Here is a 20,301-nt window from a genome sequence, read left to right as displayed (position 1 = left end):
TGCCTTTGCTGTTTGTTCTGTCGGCTCTAATGATTGTATAATTATCAGGTAGTGCTAGCTTAAGGGACGGTCCTACGGCTGGATGAAGCCACGTTTCTGTGACTGCTAGGAAGTCTAGATTATTGGAATGGATGAGGTCTGCTATATTTAATGCATGAGCAATTACAAACCTGGCATTAATGAGGGCTCCTTTGATGTGAGATGCCTCAATGGACAAAAGGAAGTGTTGGACAGATAGATTTAGATTCCTGTGGAGGCAAAGTGTTGTTTTTCGTAGTGAGGTCTGTATTGAATGATGTACATTTGATCAATGGTGACTTGCAGTGTTGTGTGTAATTTGTGTTGGTGCGAGAGCAGAGTTCTACACAGGGTAAAACAAGGAATGTTCGGAGTGGGTGTTGTAGTATAGCGTAGTCACCATTGGCTACGGGTCAGGGGGCAATAACTACTCTCTAAATCTACCGGTTTAGGTTTAGGCAGTTGACTTGGAGCGAAGAAGGGAGGGTGTTTAGTGGGTGAACTGGGGTTGAGCAAAGGTAAGATGGAGGCCATAGTGAGAATGGCAACCCTCATGTGGGCTCAAAGTAAGTAAGCTGCTTGCAACAAAGGTCTAGTGGTCGGGCGTATTATAGGTGCAAGAGTGCTAGGCATCAGCGGCAGCAGTTGATGCACAATGTTGCCGTCGGTAGATGCGGATGGGCCGTGTGATAATGGGAAACACAATGGCGACCCCTGTTGTGGACAGTTACCGAATGCGCTAATAAAGTGAAATGGTAGCACAGTCAGGGAGGTGAGCCTGGTTCGAAGCTAACTTATGTAATGGGATAGTAGTGTACATTAGGAGCCATAGGTGAGCCTTGTTCCCAAATAGCATTCATGAAGCGATCAAAAGCAAGTGCATCAGACAATAGGAAACACAGTATCAGATCAATTTTGTGGTATTACATAGTATTACAGATGCATTAAATAGTATTGCGAAAGGAGCACATCATAATGAGGCAAATAGCGCCTCAGGAAGACAGTGTATGTATAATAGCGTAGCATCAATAAGTAGCTAATAGCTATAGCAGGATAGAGTCTGACGTAGCATTCACAATAGTCTTAGAAAATAAGTAATTTCTGATTATTCGAGGACACTGCATGCAGCAGGTGGGCCTCCCTCATTCCAGAGACTATGCAGATGTATGTAAAAAAGCACAGAAACCTGCATATTGAAGAATGAGGGCCTAATAATTTAATAAAAACATGTAATTATCATCTGTATTAATTTAACAATCTGTTTCCCTTTCTGCTCCTCTCTCCAGTGCTTGCAGGAGTCTTAAGGCAGCCTACGTGCAGCATTTGGCACCTAAGAAATAATATGTAAATAAATATAGATAAATTGTGGAAAATGATTTGTAAATGTTGTATGTATGAATAGGGAGATTGGCCTTAATTAACATGGTTGTAAATAGCTGACTGTTAGTAGACATTAGTGCAGGCCCTTAAATCACATTGACTCATGCTGCACTTTTTTCTTTCCAGCGAGAGATCCTGCACTCTGATCTGGTCATGTGCTTTGTGGTGGCCGTGATCACATTTGCCATAAGTGCCAGCACTGTCTTCATTGCTCTGAAGGTAAGTCCTCTGGAGCCTGTGAATAGCTAATTCCAACGCCTGGGTTGAGGTGGTCGGTCTATTCTGTCACTGTTGGGTTCGAATTTAATTTCTAATGGATTGCATCCTTCCACATATTACTTATCCAGATAGCTATCCTCCAGCGCAAGCTATTCAGCAAGGGTTGTAGTGTAGCCTGGCACCGAAAGTCATATTCTACATTGGGACTACATGTTTAACATTGTCACTAAACTTAGTGACTGTGTTATTTTTCCCTGAACCATATAGACAGGGTAACTGTTGCTAAAATGTTTCAATAATTCTTTAAAGGCATTGATTTAAAATTGTGTTTTACCACTGAATGTGTTGATGTATTATCAGGGCTGAATATGCATTATTTTTAATATTATGCTCTGGGGGTAGCTAATGAGTCCTAATGATTGTGGATTCCTCTTATAGGCCAGAGTTATTTTTGTATTTATATTTCTTCTTGGTAAAATTGTGTTTGCCTTTTTTCTCCCATGTACCACTGTCATGCGCTCTTCGCGCCTGCCTTTGTGGCGTTTATGGAGTAACTGGCGGCTTCACCACCATTAGAATGTTCCATTCTTTTCTTGTTCTTCCTGTTTCCCATTCTAGTCTTTATGTCCCTTTTGTTGTGGTTCCATATTTAACCACGCCCCTTTTTTCCTACCGGCGCGTTGCAACCCATCGATTTTCGCTTCGGGTACTAACGCTCACCTTTTGTGCCTTTTGTCTTGCCCTGCGTTGCGGGTTTCGCTCCTGCTCCTCTTGCGTCCTTTTTCCCCTTCTTGCATGCCCTTTGCCTTCCGTGGTTCCCGCAGCTTGCTCGTTCCCATTTAGGAGCCGGCTTCGGTTGGCTCCTCCCTGCTTTCATTTTTTCACCGCTTGCTTCTACTCCCTCGTACCTTTTCTCGTTACCCTGCCTCTCTGGCCATTTCTTACTTTTCTATTTTCTTTCCTCACGGGATTCTGCCTGTGTTCCCCTTTCCTTTTTTGTTTCTAGCCTTTCGCTACTTTGCTTACCTTTTTCTTTCTTTTGTACCTTCTGCCTCCCTCCTTGCTTTCCCCTTTTTACGGTGCTTCTCTCGGAGCGGTACCCAGCTTGACTGTTCCGGCTTTCCTTCCGCAACAGTGGCGTCTTCCTCATTTTCAGAGGACTGTCAACAACAAGAACACTTCTTGGATTTTCCATCCGTCTCCTTCCCTATGCTGAAACAGGGAACTTTGCCTGACAGCGCCCACAACAGACATCGAAGTTGGTACCTTCCTTCTACAGTTCAAACCAGCTACAAGAGTTTTTTTTTAGCTTCTGCTTTTTTTCCTCTCACTGGCGTTCTCAGGAGGGGTCCCTTGTTCCCCTGTTTAGTTTAGTTAATTTATTTATAGAGCGCAACCGAACCCTCGGGTAGCTGGGCGCATAATCATATCGTTGCGCACAGCAGGAAAAGTACATACATTCAATTGTGCAGACAAATGGTGAAGTATAAAATAAGCAAAGAATACAATAGAAAATAGCGGATCGGGTTACATGGTGATCCGTTTCACGGTGTAGTTAAGACCTAGGGTGCGTGACTAAGTAGCACCATGTTTAGGCAGAGAGCCATGATTTCACCATGGCTCTGAATGGCCAAAAGGATGCTTCCGATCTGATTGCAAGAGGGAGGGTGTTCCAACATTGAGCTGCAAGAACCGGGAAACTGGAACCTCCTGCTGTTTTAGGTTGAATTTAGGGACCTTGAGTTGGTGCAAGTAGGGAGTTCTGGTGGGTCTAGAAGTGCTGTGTCTAGCGAATTTGTCGGATAGGTATCGCGGGGCAGTCAGTGAGAGTCACTTGTGTGTAATGACAAGAGTTCTTAGCTTGATTCTGTCTCGTATTGGGAGCCAGTGGACATCTTTGCTAGCCGTGGAGATGTGTGCCTTGCACGGGAGGTTAAGAGCACATCTTAAGGCATTGTTTTGGAGGATCTGGAGTCTGTCTAGATTTTTGGAGGTAGTACCTAGGAAGAGTGTGTTACAATAGTCTAATTTAGACAAAATCAATGCTCTGGATAAGGTGAGGCAGCTGGAAGATGATAGAAAAGGTCTACAGGCATTGATAAGTTTGTTGGTATATGTGGTAGATGAGATGGTGGCATTTATTTGTTTTTTCAACGATAGGGTGGAGTCGAGGTACACGCCTAATGTTTTCACCTCTTTGGAGACTTTTATGATATTGCCATCAATGGTGAAGGATTTGTACCTAGAATCTAATTTATTGAGGTGGGCCTGGGAGCCTACGATGAGCAGTTCCGTCTTATCGTCATTAAGGCAGAGACTGTGTGTGGCCATCCAGGCTTGGATTGCTAGGTAAATTTCGTTAAGCTTTGCAACATCTTCTTCGTAGCAGCCAGTGAGTGTGATGAGGACTTGGGTGTCGTCTGCATAATTAGTGTAGCTGACACCCAGTTCGTCAAGACGGTAGAAGAGAAGCTTCGTGAAGATGTTGTAAAGTGTGGGGGAGATGCAGGAACCTTGGGGAACTCCGCATTGGATTGGGATAGGGTCAGCAGCCGCTGAAGGGGGCGAAGACCCTAGTAGATCTGTCAGACAGAAATGACTGAATCCAATTGGTGGCATTCTGTGAGAATGCGGCAGCCGAGGAAAGGTGTTTTGTAAGGATCTGGTGGTCAACCAGGTTGAAGGCCGCAGAGAGATCCAACAGGAGCAGGATGGCCAAGTTGCCCTTCTCTTTGGCTTCATCCATTTGGATTTTTAGATCCAGAAGGGCAGTTTCGGTCCCGTGCCTGGGTCTAAAGCCGGATTGTCGCAGGCCTAAGAGGTTATTGACTTCCAAATGTTGTTGTATTTGGAGGTAGGCGACTCTGTCTAGTATTTTGAGGAGGAAAGGGACCGTGGTTATGGGTCTGTAATTCGTTGGGGTGTTAGGGTCTAGATTGGGCTTTTTGAGGAGGGGGAGGACCCACGCTTCTTTGAGGTTATTAGGGACTGAGTTCTTGAAGGAAGAATTGATCAGTGAAGTGATGAGGGGAGCTAGATCTTTAGCTCCATCTTTGATGACAGAGGCGGGACATAAGTCACCTTTACAATTGGATGGTTTAAGGCTAGCGATTTATCTTAACTACTTCTTCTTCAGTGACTGAGGCGAAATGGAAAGTGGGGCAGTTGGGAGTGGTGTGGTCAATTTTGCTATTGAGGGGATATCTTTGGTGACCAAGTTGGCTTTTTTGGCTTCTATCTTTGCTTGAAGCAAGGCAATTTTGTTACAGAGAGCAAGTTGGATATTATTGCACCATGCCTTGTCCTTAGTGCAATCCTCTGAGAGTGGCAGGTGCGATTCAAGTTCTCTTAGTATGGAGAATAATTCTTTTGTGCCAGATTTGGCGTTGTGTATTCCTGTGTTATAAATCTCTTTTTTGGCGTTTAAGATGATAGATTTATAGGTAGAGGCAGCTGTAGTGAGGTTGTCTTTAGTGGGTGGAGAAGGAGCTTTTCTCCATCTGGTTTCCGCAGCTCTTTTAGGGTTATGGAGATCTTTTAGTTCTGCTGAGAACCATTTGTTAGTGTGGGCAGTAGGTTTGGCTTTACATTGTTTGGGTGGAGCTATCTGGTTGAGTGCTAGTTCCAATGTATTGTTGTAGAGATCTACCAGAGTGGACGGGTTGTCATTCTGAGTGGGAAGGTTGACTTTAGAGATGGGCATGAGAAATGGTCTAAGGTTTTCCTTAGTGGTGATACGGTTGTTTCTGGAGATTATTTGAGACATCCTGGGAGGTGGAGTCATAGAGGGTGTAGTCCCAGGTAGAGAGAAGGTGATGAGGTGATGGTCTGTCCAAGCACAGGGTGTGATGTATGTCAGGATAGATTGCAGTTGGCATCTGCTAGCCAGTCTAAGGATCTTCCTTTAGTGTAAGTCGGTTTGTTAATGTGTTGGGTGAGGCCCAAGTGGGTGATGGTGTCATTAAGGGAGGCGGCGTGATTGCCGTTGGGGTCATTGAGTCCCAAGTTGAAATCACCCATCATGATTTGTGATTTAGGTTTGGTGTTCGTGGTGAGTAGAAGAGAGATATCCTCTTCAAAGGTTGATAGGGCGCCTGGAGGTCTGTATATAATGTGAAGGAGGATGGTTTGGGTGTCCGATAGTGGAAGTTTGATAAACAGGAGTTCAGCTGAGGGTAAGGTAGTGTTGGTTGCTTCTCTGATGTTGAGCTTAGATTTCGCAATAATTGTCACACCACCTCCTATTCCGTTTTTTCTGTCGGCACGGAAGATGTTGTCATTCTCAGGGATGGCTAAGGAAAGAGTAGGGCCAGGGCCACAGGTGGAGCCACGTCTCCGTGATAGCGATAAAGTCGAGGTGATTAGCAGAGATGATGTCTGCAACATCAGTGTCGTGGGCTACCAAGGAGCGGGCGTTGATGAGAGCGTCTTTAATGGGTATGGGAGTAGGGTTGATTTTCGTAAGTGGCGGTGTATGAGGTGTTGTGGGGTTTTGGCTCATTATGGAGTCGCTACGCGGTGTCAGGTTGGTGTTTGTTCTGATGGATTTGTGACTAAGGGTGGTGCAGAGCTAAGTCTAGCGTTTCTCTGCATGATGGATGGAGCTGTATTCAGAATGGTGGTAGTGGGTAGAGAGAGGCGAGAGCCTAGTTGTGTGTTTCTGAGGGGTGTAGGGCATGGTGTGAAGGGTGTGGGAGGACGAGCGAATCTGTTGATCCATTCTATCGGGGATAGGAGGGCTGAGTAGAGTAGAGTGGAGTGGTTGTACTGGTACTGTTCTGAGGTGCAACATTGTGGAGTAACGGGAGGAGCGTTGCCATAGTCAGGGTGGCGCCTCTTAAAGTGGCCATCATGGGAAGTTAAGGGTAGAGGCAAAAAAGCAGTGTGGGCAAATAAATGACTAACACAGGCAGTGTGGGCAAATAAGTGACTAACACAGGCAGTGTGGGCATTCAATAAATGACCTAACACATGCAACACTGGGCCGCTAAGGGCAGAGTCTGGTCTAACGCTAGGCATCCGGAACCTAATAGTTAATAGGCAAGTGCAGCGATGCATAGGGAAGGCATTAGGAGCGCAGAATGAGTTTGCGGTGGGCAGATTTACACTAGGTGAGTTTAACAAGCAGGCTGGGAGTTCGCATGAAAGAGTTCACATTGCTTACCGGGGGTCGAGTGTAGGAGCCTTGGGCTGATGGGGCAGCGCGGCAGGGCCCTCGGCCCATGCGGCTCAGGACAGGCTCAAGACAGGAGCTGTTCCTTGTTGGGGTGGTTCCTTAGTGGGTGGGCCGGCGCTCGCCTTCCGGCGAGGGATTGGCCCAAAAGAAGGGTAAATGGCCAATCAGGGCAAACTGCAGGACCTCCAGGCAGACAAAGCCAGGCAGCTTTCAGTAGGAAGGGGCGGCGGCCATCTTTGATTGGGTCAGCCTCGTGGATTGCAATGGTGGCCTCATATAATGCAATAAAGACAGCGTTTTCTGCTGTGATGGAGCCAGTAAATAAATACAGGCACACGGATCCACATGAGGTGTATTATCATGCGTTTTCAGGCGATTTTTCAAAAAATGAATATGCTCTCAGCAGAAGGTACACGGGGAGCCAGGGGGCATACCTTTGTTGCAGATGAGCCTCCAGCTCATCTCGGTTGTGAGGCACTGCTCCAGCAGCCTCTTGCTCCTCCAGGTGAGCACACAAAGCCCTGTCTCTCCAGGGCTTCAGGGTGCCTTCCACCCGAGGACGGCCATACATCTTCTCACGAAGAAAGCCTCAGAAGAAGAAAGGTCAAAGACAGAAATCATCATTCAAAGATTCAGGTGAGGAGGAGGGGGATCTGGAAGAGTGTTTGTCACAATCTCAGAGAGTCAGTCCTGACAACCACAGTGTGTCTTAAGTACTGACCCACCAGGTCTGAGTCTTTCCACAAATACTGGGGTTGGATTCAGTCTTTAGGACACTGTACTAAGTTTAACATATCCATAAGGGACTTACTTGCTTGTTAGGTTTTAGGGTTCACTGGCCCTCTGTAAAGAAGACCGGTGGGGGGGTCTGTACTTCTGCTCTCTATATGGTAGAGGGGAGGCACAGAGGACCCCAGCCAAGATTCTCTAATACGGTAGCGATGGGCGAGCAATCAAGGCCTAGCTTCTCAGGAGGTGATGCAGGCTGGTTCTTAAGTACAGTGTATCCCCAAGCCCCCACAAAGGAATGTCCACACACTGTATTACTGAAAACACAGTCTTTATATAATTAATATTCAAGGGTTATGTACACTTATCACAACAACGCACTTTGTGCTCAGGAAAACCAATAATGATAAATATCTACAATTCTAAAGTGGTACCACTAATATTAGACCTCATAACAGTGCATTCACAATACTGTAGCAATGGCACGCGGATCAATAAGAAGGAAACCAGCAATAGAGAGAGGAGAGATACCAGAGGGTTGAAACAATAGGCAGAAGACTGGCCCTTGCTACTGGACACAGTTCTGTGTGGAGATCCCCCCACCTGGGCAACCTGTAAAATAAAGAGATATAACACAAGCCCAGTCCATATATTGTTCAACAGTCTTATTCTCTCCTACAATGTTTTTACCCACCCAATGTACCTGGTGGAGTCGAGTTCTTCGAAGAGGCGTCGACAGATCCTTCTTGAATGACCCCCTTTAAAGCAGGAGTCACGGATCGTCGAGAGGCGTCGAGAAACGTCGAAGACCTCGGGGTTCGGCGACGGGGAATCGACGGCCCTTCTTGAATGCCTTCCCTTTCAAGCGGGAGGCACGGGGCGTCGAACGTCCGTCGACGAACGAGGTAGAACGATGTCGAAGAGGCGGCAGCTTCGTCCGAGCGGTGCTCGTCGGCGTCGGGGCGTCGGCGTCCTGCACGGCGGAGGTGTGCGGGGCACCTCGATGACAATAGTTCTGGACCGCAAAGATTGTAGAGACGGGAGCCCAGCAAGGGCGTCGAGTCGCTCGAGTCTTTGGGATCGTGAGGTGGCGGGAAACCCACCGGCGGATTTCTCCTCGGCGCGTTGGTCGTCCTCGACTTTCTCCGGCAGGATAAGCGGTCGACGATGCGGTCGAGGGAGTCCTTCGATTCAAATGTTCTTAGGCAAGGAGCGGACGGCTCCGGTCGTCGGCGGCACGGCGTCAAGTGGTTCCCACGGCTGGGCAACACAACTTCGACGGGCCTCCAGCGGTTACACAGACCTGCGAACCCTGGTCGACGGCAATGGACTTCGACAGCGTCGATGTCCGGGTGCTTCACTTCGATCTCCTCGGCGGTCCCGTCTCGGGTCGGCAGCCTTTCGAGGGTCTGACTTCCAGGGCGCTTCGGCGAAGATTCAGCGGTGCTCGATGGTCCCTCGGAGCACGGGAAGAGGGCGCCTTACCAGGTCCTCTCTCGGGTCAGTCCTCGACGATTTCGACAACCTTCAGTTCCGTCGAAGCAAATGCCACAGCAAGTCTTCTTCTTCCAGCTGGACGTCGAGGATCAGCAAATCCAGTTACTCTTGAGTGGAGACTCAGCTTCTGAATGCTTCTGAACAATTTCCAGTGGTGAGAGGTCCCCAGATATACTATTCTGTCTCTCATCCACACTGCTGGCACACACACAGCAGCCAATCACACAGAAGGGCATTCATGCAGTCAGTCAGCCAATCAGGCACACAGTGCATTCAGGCCACACTCCTCCCTTTCAGACACTCACAACAAGGAATGTGGATTGGGACAAGTACCCAGCCATTCAACACTACACACTGCATTCAGGCCAGTTTCGGGCAGGGCTGTCTCAGTCTTTGTCTCTCATGCCAGAAACCAGACAACCACAACAAGGAGTGTATATTGGTCACACACTCCATTCACCCAGGTCCCACCCACAGGAGGTACCCACAACATACAGTCACTGGGAAGGCTCCAGTCAGTCTAGCTGGGCCTTCACAACAACACCATATATGGAACTTCCACCCAACAGCCAGTCAGGGGGAAGGGACAGAGTCAGGGCTTCCCAGGACTTTGGGAAAAACAAGATAACAGGCAATAGAAAGCAAGAGGCCACAGGGGCCATCTTGTTTCCTATCAGGAATCAACTGATTCCAATGGCAGGGCCTGGGTATCCCAAAATGGAGGACACCCAGAGCACCTGTCAAATTCAGCATGGAGCTGCCACCAGCCCATACCCTGCTCTGTGGGCCACCCACAGGTGCCCAAAAACATACACTAGGGGCACAGGGTTGTACCCCTACCCATGGGTGCCATAAGGGTATCCCATGGGTCTGTTCACCAAATCAAAAGAGAGCTGCACTGCCAGGAGTCCCTCATGGACTCCTGGGCAGAAAACATGACAGAACACACGGTAAAAACAGAAAAAGGACAAGGATTCAGAGGCCCTGTCCCTCAGATGCATTTCCGGCATCACAGTCGCCCCCCCCAGACTGAGGTGGAGGGTGCCTAATCTCCCACGGGATAGACACCCTCATCCAGACGGTCAACATACCTTCTGGAAAGGCCATCTGCATTATCGTGACTCTTCCCTGGTCTGTGCTCTATGGTGAAGTCTAGCCCTTGTAGGCTAATCGACCACCTGAGCAATTTCGGATTCTCACCCTTCATCTGCATAAGCCACTTCAGGGGCTTATGATCTGTTTGGACCTTGAAGGTGGACCCCGTAAGGTAGGGCCTAAAACGCCTAAGGCTCCAAACTATACTAAAACATTCCTTTTCAACAGTAGCCCACCTAAGTTCTCTACCCTTGAGTTGTCTACTGATGAATATGATAGGATGTTCTCTCCCTTTGTCATCTAACTGGGACAAGACAGCTCCAATTCCGGTGTCGCAGGCATCCGTCTGGACGATAAAGGGTCGGCTGTAGTCAGGCGCACTCAACACAGGTGCCCTACACAGACTTTCTTTCAAGCCATCAAAGGCCCTCTGACAGTCTTCAGTCCAATTAACCTTCCTAGGCTGTTTGGGCGAAGTTAGAGCTGTCAGGGGTGCAGCTATGGTTCCATAGTCTGCCATGAAATTGCGATAGTACCCAGTGAGGCCCAAAAAGGCTCTCACCTGGGTTTGAGTAGTGGGAGTCTCCCAGTTCTGTACGTCCTGTACTTTACTGGAAAGAGGCTGGATTTGACCCCCTCCTACCTCATGACCAAGATAGGTAACTTTCCCCTGAGCTATCTGGCACTTGGTGGCCTTGATAGTGAGGTTAGCCCTTTTCAAGGCCTGCAACACCTTATCCAGATGTGTCAAATGCTCTTCCCAGGTGGAACTGTAGACGGCAATGTCGTCTAAGTAAGCCACACAAAAGGCTTCCAGCCCACTGAGCGCATGGTTGACCAATCTCTGGAAGGTGGCAGGGGCATTCTTCAACCCAAAGGGCATGACCCTAAACTGGTAGAGTCCCTCAGGTGTGGAGAATGCCGTCTTTTCCTTGGCATGGTCCGTCAGAGCTATTTGCCAATAGCCTGAGGTAAGGTCAAAGGTGCTCACAAATTTGGCAGCACCTATAGTGTCCACGAGCTCATCAGCCCTGGGCAATGGGTGCGCGTCAGTTTTGGTGACGGCATTGACTCCTCGGTAGTCCACACAGAACCTCCAATCCTTGGTACCCGCCGGGGAACTTGCCTTGGGGACAAGGACCACTGGACTGGACCAGGGACTGGTGGAGGGTTCAATAACACCCAGATCCAACATCTTGGCGACCTCAGCCTGGATGTGGTTTTTGACGGTATCTGACATACGATAGCTCCTGCTTTTGACAGGCACACTGTCACCAGTGTCAATTTCGTGCTTACACCACGGTGTAAGGCCCGGTGTCAGTGAAAACAGAGGGGCATACTGCTGGAGCAAAGCCCGGCAGGCCCTCTGCTGCTCTGTTGTCAAATCGGGAGAGAGTTGTACTCCCTCCACTGAGCCATCCTGAGGGTTGCTATGCAGCAAATCAGGAAGGGGCTCACTCTCATCCTCTTCTTGTCCTGAAGCTAGCAAGAGACATGAGACCTCTGCTCGCCTGTGGAAAGGCTTGAGCCTGTTGACATGGAATACCTGGGGGGCTACCCCAGAGGCTCCCATGTCCACCAGATAATTGACTTCGCCCATCTTGGAGATGATCCTGAAGGGTCCAGTCCACTTGTCTGCCAAAGCTCTAGGCTTGGTAGGCTCCATCACAAGGATTTCCTGTCCCGGAGTCCAATCCACTTGCGAAGCTTTCAGGTCATGCCAGTACTTATTCAATTCCTGGCTGGCCTTGAGATTTGCTGTTGCCTGACCCATCATTTGTGTCATCCTCCGCCTGAGGCCTAACACATAGTCCCCCACTTGCTTGGCGGGACCTGGAGGGGTGGCTTCCAAGCCTTCTCGGATCAAGGCGAGGGGCCCCCTCACGGGATGTCCAAAGAGTAACTCAAAGGGGCTGAAACCAACACCCTCTTGAGGTACCTCTCTGTAAGCAAACAGCAGGCATGGCAGGAGGAGATCCCATTTCCTCCTTAGGGGCTCTTCCAAAGCACCTAGCATGCCCTTGAGAGTTTTGTTAAATCTCTCAACCAGACCATTGGTCTGGGGGTGGTAAGAGGTGGAGAACTTGTAGGTTACCCCGCACTCTTTCCACATGGTTTTCATGTAACTAGACATGAAGTTGGATCCTCGGTCAGAGACAACCTCCTTGGGGAATCCAACACGGGTGAAAATGCCCAGGAGAGCCCTGGCAACCACCTTGGCAGTAACAGTCCGAAGGGGTATTGCCTCAGGGTACCTGGTGGCATGATCTACCAAGACCAGGATGAACCGATGTCCACCTGAAGTGGGAGGGTCAAGGGGACCGACGATGTCGATGCCCACCCTCTCAAATGGGGTGCCAACCACTGGTAATGGCTGCAGTGGGGCAATGACCCTGCCTCCAGTCTTGCCAGACAACTGACAAGTTGGGCAGGTCCTGCAGTGGGACTCCACCTCTACTCCCATCCGTGGCCAGTAGAAATGGGCAGAGAGCCTCTGCTTAGTCTTCTTGGTCCCAAGATGACCAGCCAAGGGCACCTCATGCGCCAACTGCAGTAGGAAGGGCCTGTAAACCTGGGGTACCACCAACCTCTTGTGGGCACCAGGTTCGGGCTTAGTGGGCTCACTAACAAGGAGCTCACCCTCCCAATAAATCTTGAATGTCCTAGGCACTTCACCTTGTGCCTGGGACAGGGCCTGTTTCCTCAGGCCCTCGAGAGAGTGGCACTCTCTCTGTCCCTTACAGAAGTCTGCCCGGGAGGGTCCCCCTTCAGCTAACAAGCATTGAAGGTCGGGATGATCCTCCGGGTTGAGAACCTCTCCCACAGGAGAGTCTTCTGTCTCTTCTCCCACAGGAGTTGAGTTTGGGTTTTCCGCTGGACCCAGCCCGTCCGGAGCATGGATCCCATTGGGTGCTGTCGGAACAGCAGGAAGAGAAGGTGTTCCCTCCACAGAGGTGGCCTTCTTGGTCTTCCTTCTTCTTGCCTTAGGCCTCGCCTTTGGCTCGGATACCTGACTCACAGCCAGACCCGGTGTCACCTGTGACCTAGTGACTGCAGCAGCAGTCATGGGAAGACCATCCGAGATCAACCCCAACTCTACTAGATCATTTCCTAACAGAATGTTAGCAGGGACATTGTCCTGAACCAGGACAGGAAGCTTTGCTGTCTTGTCTCCAATCATGAGTGTGACTAGGGCTACAGGCGATAATTTGGGAGGCCCACCAGCTAACCTGGTGGTTTGCAGAGGAGCACCTTCATAGTCCTCTGGCTTGAGCAGGGTCCTGTCCACCACTGTCATGCTTGCCCCAGTGTCTCTCAAACCAGTAGAAGGCTGGCCATTCAAGAGGACACTTCTCAAAAATCTACGGGTGTTCTGTGGGATAGTCGCCAGTACTTCTGCGTACTGGTCCCAGGCCCCAAGGGACACTAAGGAAATCTCTACTGGAGCACCAAATGTGATTCCTGTAGAGGAGGGGAGGACAGTGGCCTCCACCTCAGACACGGGGTAAGGGTAGGTCAGGCTGACAGCCTGTACTCCAAGTGCCTTACCTTTACACTTGGGGTCACCCCTTTTGTGATCCAGAGCCCCACAATCCCAACAAGTGCCAGGAGTGCGGGGTACGGTACTGGAACCACTGGGAGCCTGCTTTGCAGCAGGTGGACCACTACTCTTATTCCCACCCACAGAGGACTTATCCCCACTAGATTTTTGGGTCTTAGGAGAGGAAGGTTTTGGTTTACCCGACTGTGACTGCTTTTGGGACTCCTCAGCTTTCTGAGAGGCCCCCTCTTCTTTGTCCTTGTCCTTCCCACTGGAGTCCTTAGGGGACACCCGGTGGGAGACCCACTTGTCAGCCAACCTAGCCAGCTTAAAGGGGTCCAAAATGTTCTGGTCAGCCACATACTGACGCAGCTCTGGTGAACAGGCTTCAGAAAAATGCTCAAAAAACAAGAGGTGGGACAACTCAACAAAAGTTTTCACCTTGTATCCATCAATCCACCCCATCATGTTCATGTGCGCAGTACTCACCCAGTCAACCCAAGACACATTCTCTCTTTTCTTAAATTCCCTGAACCTTTTAAGGTATTGGGCAGGTGTCTTGCCAAACTTGGCAATCAAAGCAGACTTCATACACTCATACTGACCCCTTTCTTCCACACTCAGCTTCAGAATACAGTCATATCCAGTTTGAGGCACTCTGCTTAACAAACACTTAGCCCAATCTCTTTTATCTACATCATGAATTGCACAAGCCATTTCAAACGCTTCAATCCATTGGAGGATATCTGAACCCTCCACAAACACACCAACCAAATCTTTCATAAACTTGGTGGCTGGGGACCTGACACTCTCACTGGATCTAGCTGAAGTCTCCACTCTAGCTTTCTCTAGCTGGATTCTCTGACATTCAGTGTCCTGGCTTTTGAGTTCAAGGTCCTTATTTCTGAGTTCAAGATCCCTATTCTTGAGTTCCACTTGCTGTGCCAGCTCCTCTTTCTTAAGCTCAGCTTCTATTTCCAACTTGCGATATTCAAAGGCTAACTTCATCCTCAATAACTCAAGTTCCATGGAATTGCTGGGGTTTGGAACAGAGGCAGCAGGAATGGTGGCATTCCCAGAAACAGATTCAGCGACAACCCCAGGGGCAGAGTCCTCACTGGTTGCATCCCCCCCTTCATCAAGGGTTTCACCATCAGTCTGGTAGTCCACCAGGGCAGCTATCAGCTCAGCCCTAGACTTATCCACAAAGTCCAACTCCCTGGCTTCACAAGCACTCTGGAGAGCCTCTAAGCTCATCCGAGTCAATTTACCATTTGCAATGGGCTCCATTGCCTGTAATGCAGTTATTTGGTACACACCCAAACCTTAATCTAATAAAGTGCGGATATTTTGTAAGTGGCACGGTTATACACTGAGTCTTAAAACCATAAGCATCCCACCGCTGCCACCAGCTTTGTAAAGAAGACCGGTGGGGGGGTCTGTACTTCTGCTCTCTATATGGTAGAGGGGAGGCACAGAGGACCCCAGCCAAGATTCTCTAATACGGTAGCGATGGGCGAGCAATCAAGGCCTAGCTTCTCAGGAGGTGATGCAGGCTGGTTCTTAAGTACAGTGTATCCCCAAGCCCCCACAAAGGAATGTCCACACACTGTATTACTGAAAACACAGTCTTTATATAATTAATATTCAAGGGTTATGTACACTTATCACAACAACGCACTTTGTGCTCAGGAAAACCAATAATGATAAATATCTACAATTCTAAAGTGGTACCACTAATATTAGACCTCATAACAGTGCATTCACAATACTGTAGCAATGGCACGCGGATCAATAAGAAGGAAACCAGCAATAGAGAGAGGAGAGATACCAGAGGGTTGAAACAATAGGCAGAAGACTGGCCCTTGCTACTGGACACAGTTCTGTGTGGAGATCCCCCCACCTGGGCAACCTGTAAAATAAAGAGATATAACACAAGCCCAGTCCATATATTGTTCAACAGTCTTATTCTCTCCTACAATGTTTTTACCCACCCAATGTACCTGGTGGAGTCGAGTTCTTCGAAGAGGCGTCGACAGATCCTTCTTGAATGACCCCCTTTAAAGCAGGAGTCACGGATCGTCGAGAGGCGTCGAGAAACGTCGAAGACCTCGGGGTTCGGCGACGGGGAATCGACGGCCCTTCTTGAATGCCTTCCCTTTCAAGCGGGAGGCACGGGGCGTCGAACGTCCGTCGACGAACGAGGTAGAACGATGTCGAAGAGGCGGCAGCTTCGTCCGAGCGGTGCTCGTCGGCGTCGGGGCGTCGGCGTCCTGCACGGCGGAGGTGTGCGGGGCACCTCGATGACAATAGTTCTGGACCGCAAAGATTGTAGAGACGGGAGCCCAGCAAGGGCGTCGAGTCGCTCGAGTCTTTGGGATCGTGAGGTGGCGGGAAACCCACCGGCGGATTTCTCCTCGGCGCGTTGGTCGTCCTCGACTTTCTCCGGCAGGATAAGCGGTCGACGATGCGGTCGAGGGAGTCCTTCGATTCAAATGTTCTTAGGCAAGGAGCGGACGGCTCCGGTCGTCGGCGGCACGGCGTCAAGTGGTTCCCACGGCTGGGCAACACAACTTCGACGGGCCTCCAGCGGTTACACAGACCTGCGAACCCTGGTCGACGGCAATGGACTTCGACAGCGTCGATGTCCGGGTGCTTCACTTCGATCTCCTCGGCGGTCCCGTCTCGGGTCGGCAGCCTTTCGAGGGTCTGACTTCCAGGGCGCTTCGGCGAAGATTCAGCGGTGCTCGATGGTCCCTCGGAGCACGGGAAGAGGGCGCCTTACCAGGTCCTCTCTCGGGTCAGTCCTCGACGATTTCGACAACCTTCAGTTCCGTCGAAGCAAATGCCACAGCAAGTCTTCTTCTTCCAGCTGGACGTCGAGGATCAGCAAATCCAGTTACTCTTGAGTGGAGACTCAGCTTCTGAATGCTTCTGAACAATTTCCAGTGGTGAGAGGTCCCCAGATATACTATTCTGTCTCTCATCCACACTGCTGGCACACACACAGCAGCCAATCACACAGAAGGGCATTCATGCAGTCAGTCAGCCAATCAGGCACACAGTGCATTCAGGCCACACTCCTCCCTTTCAGACACTCACAACAAGGAATGTGGATTGGGACAAGTACCCAGCCATTCAACACTACACACTGCATTCAGGCCAGTTTCGGGCAGGGCTGTCTCAGTCTTTGTCTCTCATGCCAGAAACCAGACAACCACAACAAGGAGTGTATATTGGTCACACACTCCATTCACCCAGGTCCCACCCACAGGAGGTACCCACAACATACAGTCACTGGGAAGGCTCCAGTCAGTCTAGCTGGGCCTTCACAACAACACCATATATGGAACTTCCACCCAACAGCCAGTCAGGGGGAAGGGACAGAGTCAGGGCTTCCCAGGACTTTGGGAAAAACAAGATAACAGGCAATAGAAAGCAAGAGGCCACAGGGGCCATCTTGTTTCCTATCAGGAATCAACTGATTCCAATGGCAGGGCCTGGGTATCCCAAAATGGAGGACACCCAGAGCACCTGTCAAATTCAGCATGGAGCTGCCACCAGCCCATACCCTGCTCTGTGGGCCACCCACAGGTGCCCAAAAACATACACTAGGGGCACAGGGTTGTACCCCTACCCATGGGTGCCATAAGGGTATCCCATGGGTCTGTTCACCAAATCAAAAGAGAGCTGCACTGCCAGGAGTCCCTCATGGACTCCTGGGCAGAAAACATGACAGAACACACGGTAAAAACAGAAAAAGGACAAGGATTCAGAGGCCCTGTCCCTCAGATGCATTTCCGGCATCACACCCTCCCACCTCCCTTTTGATTTGATGTCTTCTGGGTCCACTTATAGACACTGGGGTTATGAGAGTCCTTTGTACACATAACTGTTTTTATAATTTGCATGGTAACTTTTAATACTGCGTACTATTACCCATCTACTTATTTTAGCTGATAGTTTTATTTGTGTGACTTTATTAAAGGATACATTTTTCAGTATTTCTGTGTGATGTATTTTCTAGAGACAAGTGTGTGGACTATTTGTAACTTTGTGTCAACCTGCTACCTCTATCTGAGAGTTATGCCTTGACACTCTGACCATGTTACCCATACTAATAGAGGTGGGTCTTCCCTTGTCAGAAGTGTTAGCCTCCCATTCAGGGTAGTGTTTGTAGCTTCCTTAACAGAGGTTGGTTCACAAACGACCCTAACAACAGTAAAACAAAGTTTGGACAAGAGTTAAGTCAGAAATCCTATTTCTAATGGATTCCTTTCTCCCACCGATTCCTTACCTTCTGATATGTCTCCCAGCGCAGCTCCTCTTTGGAAACCTTTCCGCCGCCAGGGATCACAGCACAGTTCAGCCTGGGCTCTGCCCAATGCCTCTAATCCCCCCGCTCTGGACATGTCTAGGCCAGTATATAGAGGTGCTGCGGTCATGACCTTAGTTCCTTTTTTCCGCACACTAAATTCAGGAACTCTGCTTCATTCCAAGTATTTAATGTTCTTGTTTCGTGGCCTACCGGATCGCTAGAAGGCCTCTGGATTCAAATGTGCTGTCGGGTCCCCCCAGAACATGTGCCTATACTGTCTACAAGGGGAAAAAGATGAGCAGGATTGCGGGTCGTGCCAGTCAGTGCACACCAAGGCTCTTTGAGAGCGGGCAGCAAAACCCTTTACCTATCTCGACACAGAGACAAAGATGATACAGACCCATTCTAGATCGCCAGGTGTGGGGCGCCTAACAGAAGGATGGACCATTTTCCGCAAGAACAACACAAGACTTATCAACGCTTCCTTCTCCTCAGGCACCGTCCCCAGCAACCTCAAAGAGTCCTGGGTCCTCCCCCTTTTCAAAAAACCCTCTTTTGACCCGTCCATTCCCACCAATTACAGACCCATTACCACCGTCCCCTTTCTGCTCAAGGTTTTAGACAAGACAGCCTACCAACAAATTAAAAAATTCCTCAAATCAAACCATCTACTCGGTATTTGGCAATCAGGCTTCAGACCCCAACACGGGACAGAAACAGCCCTTATCGACTTGTAGGCTCAAATTGACACTCTGAGAGACAATGGGAAAACTGCCCTATTGCTCCTCCTAGACCTATATGCAGCATTTGACCTGGTCGATCACAAAATCCTATGCAATCACCTCGACTCTGCGGCCCACTTCTCCCAAGAAGCTATCGGCTGGATCGAGTCTTTCCTCAGCAACAGATCCATGCGTGTCTTCTCTACCACAGCGGCTGCAGACCCCATCCCCATTACATGCGGAGTACCCCAGGGTTCATGCGTCTCACCTACACTGTACAACGTGTTCACAAAGCCCCTGTTTGATGATCTAGATGGTCTGGGTATCACCTACACTAATTATGCTGATGATACCCAGATCCTCATCCCGTTGACGGGAGATTACAACCATGATTTGGCCTTGGAGAACAGGGTGTACCTCATCATCCAGGCATGGATGGCATCACACAGTCTATGCCTGAATGATGACAAGACTGAACTCATCATACTTGGATCCACTGCTAACCTAGCCAAACTGGACCACAATTACACCAGCTTCATAATAGACGGGAACCTAATTAATGTAGCCAAGGAAGTGAAAACCCTAGGAATATACATTGACTCCTCCCTCTCTTTCCATAAACAGGTTAGCTCCATGGCTTCCTCCACGGCCTACACATGTAAGCTCATAAGAGCAGCCAAACCTTTTTTATCCACCCAGAGCTGCATTACATTAGCCAGAGCCCTTATATTATCAAAACTGGACTACTGTGATGCCCTCTACGTAGGAGCTAGCAAACAGGTTATCAACAAAATACAGACGCTGCAAAACAACGCTCTCAGAGCAGCGCTCAGCATCCCTAAGAAAGAGCACATTTCCAACACTAGGAGAGCCCATAACTGGCTCAACACTACAGACAAAATCATGCTCAAAGTAGCCTCTCTAACACACAAGTGCCTCAACAACGCCGCCCCCAGCTACTTAGTCGACAGAATAAGTAAACACTCGTCCAACAGACCTACCAGAACCTCCAACGCTAATCTACTCACTGTCCCCAGATTCAAACGCACCAAAATGGGGGGCAACAGCTTCCAAGTGAAAGCAGCCCAGCACTGGAACTCCCTACCACCCCTACTAAGGACACCTCAAACCTACTCACACTTTAGACGCAACTACATACACTGGATAAAGAACAATGACCGCTAATCCCATCCTATCCAGACCCGGTATACACCTTGTAAATATGTTTACTTGCAAACCTGCATACCCACCTTGTAAATATGTATACTTGTAACCTGCATACCTCTTTGACTTTATCGTGATTGCTGTAACTGTTTTCTATCCGATTGTAACTACTGTAATTACTGCAATGCTATGTGATGTGTAACTAAGCTGTGAATAACCTTGCTGCTCCTGCGCCCTCCTACCCTCGGGTTTGGTGCGCAATACAAATGAATAAACTTCAAAATTCAAGTAGAAGAAACACTGCAAGAGGTCTTGATCACCCAGCGGGTCGTCAAATCGACAATCTTCTTTCTCCTCGAAGAAGTGCCACTGCTCCAGGGACTCCTTTGAGGTACAGGTGCCACAGGTACCTTTCCTCATCCCATCCTCCACTCTGGAGGAA

At 49.3% G+C, this 20,301-nt stretch overlaps 1 protein-coding gene across 2 annotated transcripts in view; it reads left to right on the top strand.

Moving 5' to 3' along the window:
• PCNX3 (pecanex 3) overlaps positions 1 to 20,301 on the top strand; it is a 1,956,057-nt gene that overhangs the window by 1,088,973 nt on the left and 846,783 nt on the right. For both annotated transcript variants that reach the window (XM_069644841.1, XM_069644840.1), the window contains one exon: positions 1,525 to 1,617. In XM_069644841.1, the coding sequence (XP_069500942.1) occupies positions 1,525 to 1,617 (93 nt within the window). The remainder of the gene's footprint in view (positions 1 to 1,524; positions 1,618 to 20,301) is intronic.

The sequence above is a fragment of the Ambystoma mexicanum genome, chromosome 2p (assembly GCF_040938575.1).
Source record: "Ambystoma mexicanum isolate Mex_15411 chromosome 2p, UKY_AmexF1_1, whole genome shotgun sequence".
Taxonomy (NCBI): domain Eukaryota; kingdom Metazoa; phylum Chordata; class Amphibia; order Caudata; family Ambystomatidae; genus Ambystoma; species Ambystoma mexicanum.
The sequence above is the reverse complement of the archived record's forward strand: the minus strand, read 5'-3'. Positions and strand labels throughout refer to the sequence as shown.